General features: G+C 52.0%; 1 protein-coding gene across 1 annotated transcript in view; it reads left to right on the top strand.

Moving 5' to 3' along the window:
• The window catches only part of si:dkey-174i8.1 (arylsulfatase I), a 5266-nt gene extending 2990 nt beyond the window's left edge, over nt 1–2276 (top strand). Inside the window, exon 4 of the mRNA XM_031578582.2 lies at nt 1158–2276. Within this exon, the coding sequence (XP_031434442.1) occupies nt 1158–2271 (1114 nt within the window). The 3' untranslated portion in view covers nt 2272–2276. The remainder of the gene's footprint in view (nt 1–1157) is intronic.
• The last annotated feature ends 2862 nt before the right edge of the window (nt 2277–5138 follow it).

Below are 5138 nucleotides of genomic sequence, written 5' to 3'. Positions count from 1 at the left end.
AGACAGAGAGAGAGAGAGAGAGAGAGCGCCCGGGGTCACTCCCAGACTACAGCAGACGAGAGAGAAGCCAAATTAAACACATCACACAAGGTTTATATAGAAAGAAGTATTTAGGGTGTTAGCTTCAACCAGTTAGCATTGGCTATTTTGGCACTGGAGGGTGCTATAGTCTAGTTTCAATCACAATCACACACGCCACCTACTGGATGCAGACAGACACTACAGGAGAGCAGGACAGCCACTCATAAACACACTTTTAGTGTTAGGACTTTGCTCAGGCCAATGCAGATATGCACTCATAACCAGAGACATTATGGGAGGACTTTCACATGCACACATGATTGAGACTGAGTGTGGTGTAACAGATGCCTCACACAGGAAGTGTGTTTATTGTTTGTTGCGTAAAACACAGTGGCTTCAAGACAAACCGTTGCGTAACAAATGGGGTAAGCATGCATCGACTCATTGTACCAGTAGGGCCAGTGTTTTATTGAAGCACGGGGATGTGGTGGGGCATCAGATGATTGGTGGGGCATCAGATGATTGGTAGGGCATTTAATGATTGGAGGGGCATCTGGTGATTGCACATATTTGTTTTGTGACTAAACAGTTTGGAGGTGAATGAAATTCCTTGTTGGTGAGCTACTTTCCAGGCTGTATGCATTCATGGGTCTCTGCCAGATGACTTCCTTTTGGTCGACGCAACAGCTGTCTCACTTTAATATCTGCTGGGAGTCTCATTCTACTGGGCTTCTTTAGTTAGCTGCTTTAGTTATCTGTTATCACAATCTGCAATTGTGTTCCGCTTTAACTGGAAGCATTTGCCCACGAAGAAATTAGTGTCTATTAGACAGGCTGTTTCTATGAGCTGGCTGATGTCTGTGGAGGTTTAATGTGCTCCTCTCCTCCTCTCCCCTCCCCTCCCCTCTTCTCCTCCCCTCTCCTCTCCTCTACTCTCTTCTCTCTCCTACCCTCCCCTCCTCTCCCCTTCTCCCCTCCCCTCTCCCCTCCCCTCCTCTCCTCTACTCTCTTCTCTCTCCTACCCTCCCCTCCTCTCCCCTTCTCCCCTCCCCTCCTCTCTCCTCTCCTCTCCTCTCCTCTCTTCTCCTCTCCTCCCCTCTCCTCTCCTCTCCTCTGTACCCCCTCCCCCCCCTCAGGGTGAAGCAGATCCTGAGGTCCCACAGCTCCCAGAAGCCTCTGTTCCTGTACATCGCTCTGCAGGCCCTGCACACCCCACTGCAGGCCCCCGCCCACCTGCTGCGCCGCCACAGTTCCCTGGGCAACCGTCCGCGGCAGCACTACGCCGCCATGCTGAGCGGCGTGGACGAGGCGGTGGGGGCGGTGGTGCGCGAGCTCCGCACGCAAGGCTTCTACCGCAACTCCGTGCTGGTGTACTCCTCGGACAACGGCGGGCAGCCACTGTCGGGCGGGTGCAACTGGCCGCTGCGGGGGGGCAAGGGCTCGTACTGGGAGGGCGGGGTGCGGGCCGTGGGCTTCGTGCACAGTCCCCTGCTGAAGAGGAGGGGGGCGGTGAGCCGAGCGCTGATCCACGTCTCCGACTGGTACCCGACTCTGCTGGGGCTGGCCAGGGTCCCCGGGAAAGATCGGCGGCTGGACGGGCACGACGTGTGGGGGGCCATCAGCCAAGGCCTGCCCTGCCCCCGCACGGAGATCCTGTTCAACATCGACCCGGTGTCGCGCCGCCCCGGCGAGCCTCCCCAGCAGATGGCGCTCCGGCAGCGACGTGGCTTCGGGATCTGGGACACGGGCGTGCGCGCCGCGCTGCGCGTCGGCGACTGGAAGCTGCTGACGGGTCCCATGGGCGACGGGGACTGGTTCCCCCCGCAGACGCTGCCGGTGGCGCCGTCGCGCTGGCAGGGCCTGGAGAAGCGCCGCGACCAGCACGGCAAGTCCGTCTGGCTCTTCAACGTCACCGCCGACCCGTACGAGCGCAGCGACCAGTCCGAGGCCCGGCCCGAGGTGGTGCGGCTGCTCATGGCACGCATGGCGGAGTACAACCGGACCTCCGTGCCCCCGCGGAACCCGCCCGACGACCCCCTGGCCGACCCCCAGCTCCACGGGGGGGTGTGGACCCCCTGGCTGGGCCCAGAGGGGAGCGAGGGGAGCGTGGGAGGGAGCGTTGGGGGGAGCGGGACGCTGGCTCTGGGGGCGTACAGGCGGGTGGCTGTGAGACACTGTAAGGTCTGCAGGCTGCGTGCGCTGTTCAAGAAGGTTGGCTTTCGCATGCAGAGGGCCTCACTGTTCTTCTAGCCAGGGGAGGGAGGAGTGTGTGTATGTGTGTGTTGGGTGGGGGGAGGGAGGAGTGTGTGTGTGTTGGGAGGGGGAGGGGGGGGGGCATAGAGAAGCCTGGAGGACAGAGGGTGCATCACAAGCCTTGCTGAATCATCTGTTTCCCTCCTGTGGCCAATGGGGAAGGTCACTGTGAGTGTGTGTGTGTGTGTGTGTGTGTGTGAGAATGTGTGTGTGCGTGCCTCTCTGCTGGCGACTCACCCTCTTGTCAACAGACGGACATACTCATGATGACATCATCATTCACATCCCAGAATTGTTTTCTTCTCTTTTTCTTTTTTCTGGCGATGATGTCACAGACACACCCTTCACTCTCCGAAAACCCCTCGCACATTTCCCCCCTTAGTGCCTGTGTGTGCTGTTCAACAGACTAGTTCCCCTTCCGTGACCTTCCGGAGACAGATTCATGGGAAGACCATGACCCATGACCATCACCTCCTGGCCTAAATCTTATCCCGTGGTTGCATCTTCACTGAGAGGGGACAGAACCAGCAATATCAGTACCAGGGAGCCTCATCTGATGGAACGACATCCCTAGCTTTTGATTAAAAAAAAAAAACATGTTTTGTGGATCCCCTTGGCTCTGATCAGCAACTCCCAGGTTTGGAACATTTTGGACCAGTATCTTATGCCAGTATCTTGTGCCATAACTTGGAGATTGCTGGCTGATTGCTGGCTGATTCCTGGCTGATTGCTGGCTGATTCAACTTCAAGTTCCACAGTGTCTTGTTTTGTGACTGCTACGAGACCAGATATGGTGTTGTATTCTGAGTGTGAGCACATTGTTTACGTTATTGAGTTAACGATTCCCTTTGAAGATGCAATTGAGGAACCCTTTGAAAGGAAGAAGCTAAAGAATGCTGAACTGGTAGCAGAAGCGAGGGAAGGAGGTTAACAAGACCAGTGGAGATAGGTGTTAGAGGCTACACACACACACACACACACACACACACACACACACACAAGACCAGTGGAGATAGGTGTTAGAGGCTACACACACACACACACACACACACACACACACACACACACACACACACACACAAAAGACCAGTGGAGATAGGTGTTAGAGGCTACACACACACACACACACACGCACACACAAGACCAGTGGAGATATTTAGGTTATTATATGTTTATTATGTGTAAATTATGTTCATAGTACTTGTGCAGAGTGTACGTCATGGTTTGTTATGTTATAGTATGTGATGTTATGGTGTGGTAGGTTTGGGCGGCGCCTTGTCATAAGAATTTCAGTGCCCAGTCTGACCCTGTGTCATCTTGTGCATCTGACAAATAAAAGACTTGTAACTTGACTTGTAGATAGGTGTTAAAGGCTACACACACACACACACACACACACACACACACACACACACACAAGACCAGTGGAGATATCTTAACTGCGTCAATTATCGGACACATTCGGCGTTGTCATGTTTACATTCACTCTCGTGATCAACTTCGGGCAACTATGGAAAGAAACATAAGCTCCCACAAAAATATGGCATTTAAGCTTTACTTGTGAACAAAAATTTACTCTGTAGACCTAATTTAAACTTGTGAAATAGTGTTGTACTTTTGCGTGTACCTTGGATAGCCTGGCATGCCATAGTATAATAAGAATGATGTTTAGATAATCAGGCAGTGCATCGATATGCATGTGAAATCTTTTCGAGGTGTATCTTGAGGTGTATCTTTGAATGTCTATGATATTGACATGTGTCCTAACCAATCGTGAGTATGGAGTGGGGTGGGTCTGGGATGCCAGACTTCACTGTTGAGCCTTCTGGAGGTGTAGTGGGCCTAATTCAGCCCAACACAGCCCAACAACAGTTTTACTGATTTGTGTGTGTGTGTGTGTGACTGTGTGTGGGTTTTATGCCAAGATAAAAGATGTGTGTGTGAGCAGTAAGAACCATTGCTGTGAGTTACCTCTCCGCATCAGGAACGTCAGGTACCCTCTCTCTCTCTCTCTCTCTCTCTCTCTCTCTCTCTCTATCGCTCCTTCTCTCCTCCACTCTGTCTCAGTGTTTAATTAAGCCTGGCTTCACTGGTCCCCTGCCTCCGCACCATAGAGCCCGGCTCATTCTCTCTCTCTCTCCTTCCTCATTCTCTCTCTCTCCTTCCTCATCTCACTGTCTTCCTCATTCTCTCTCTCCTTCCTCATCTCACTGTCTTCCTCATTCTCTCTCTCCTTCCTCATCTCACTTTCTTCCTCTCATCTCACTTCTCCCAACTTCTCCTCCTCTCCTCCTTGTGTCTTCTCTGTGCACCTCTGCATTAGCATTAGCATTAGCATCATAGCTCTCCTCGTTTAAATATTATGAAACAAACCACTTTATTCCTCCCACTCTCTCCGTGTCGATCTTCCTCTTCCTCTTCCTCACTCCGCTAGCTAGTGTAGCTCCTGCTCTTCCTCCGCTCTCACTCGCTTTCTTTCCCCTCTCTCTTCCAGTTGTACTGGTTCGGTTCAAAGGTCATGGGCAAGACGCGAGATGTGATATCAAATGTGCAGTTATGTAAAGTGAAGAGGAGGAGAAAGGAGGAAGGAGGAAGGCATCCCTTGGGTATCCAGGCTACTCTCTGTAAAACACCCTCCGTCTGGACCTGACCTCCCGTACATTACACAGAAATCACAGAACTTTGTTTTATATATATATATATAAATATTTATTCTGTTGCATCGATAGCCTTTGTAATGAGTGTTAAATTAACAAGAAGAGACAGTAATTATGACCTCAGTTTCTAGGAAAAGACTTGACCCAGACATTCTAGAATAGTCTTCATGAGGAATAAAACATGCTCGTGTCGAGGGGCGGGGGGGG

This window comes from Clupea harengus, chromosome 13, assembly GCF_900700415.2.
Source record: "Clupea harengus chromosome 13, Ch_v2.0.2, whole genome shotgun sequence".
Classification (NCBI taxonomy): domain Eukaryota; kingdom Metazoa; phylum Chordata; class Actinopteri; order Clupeiformes; family Clupeidae; genus Clupea; species Clupea harengus.
The sequence above is the reverse complement of the archived record's forward strand: the minus strand, read 5'-3'. Positions and strand labels throughout refer to the sequence as shown.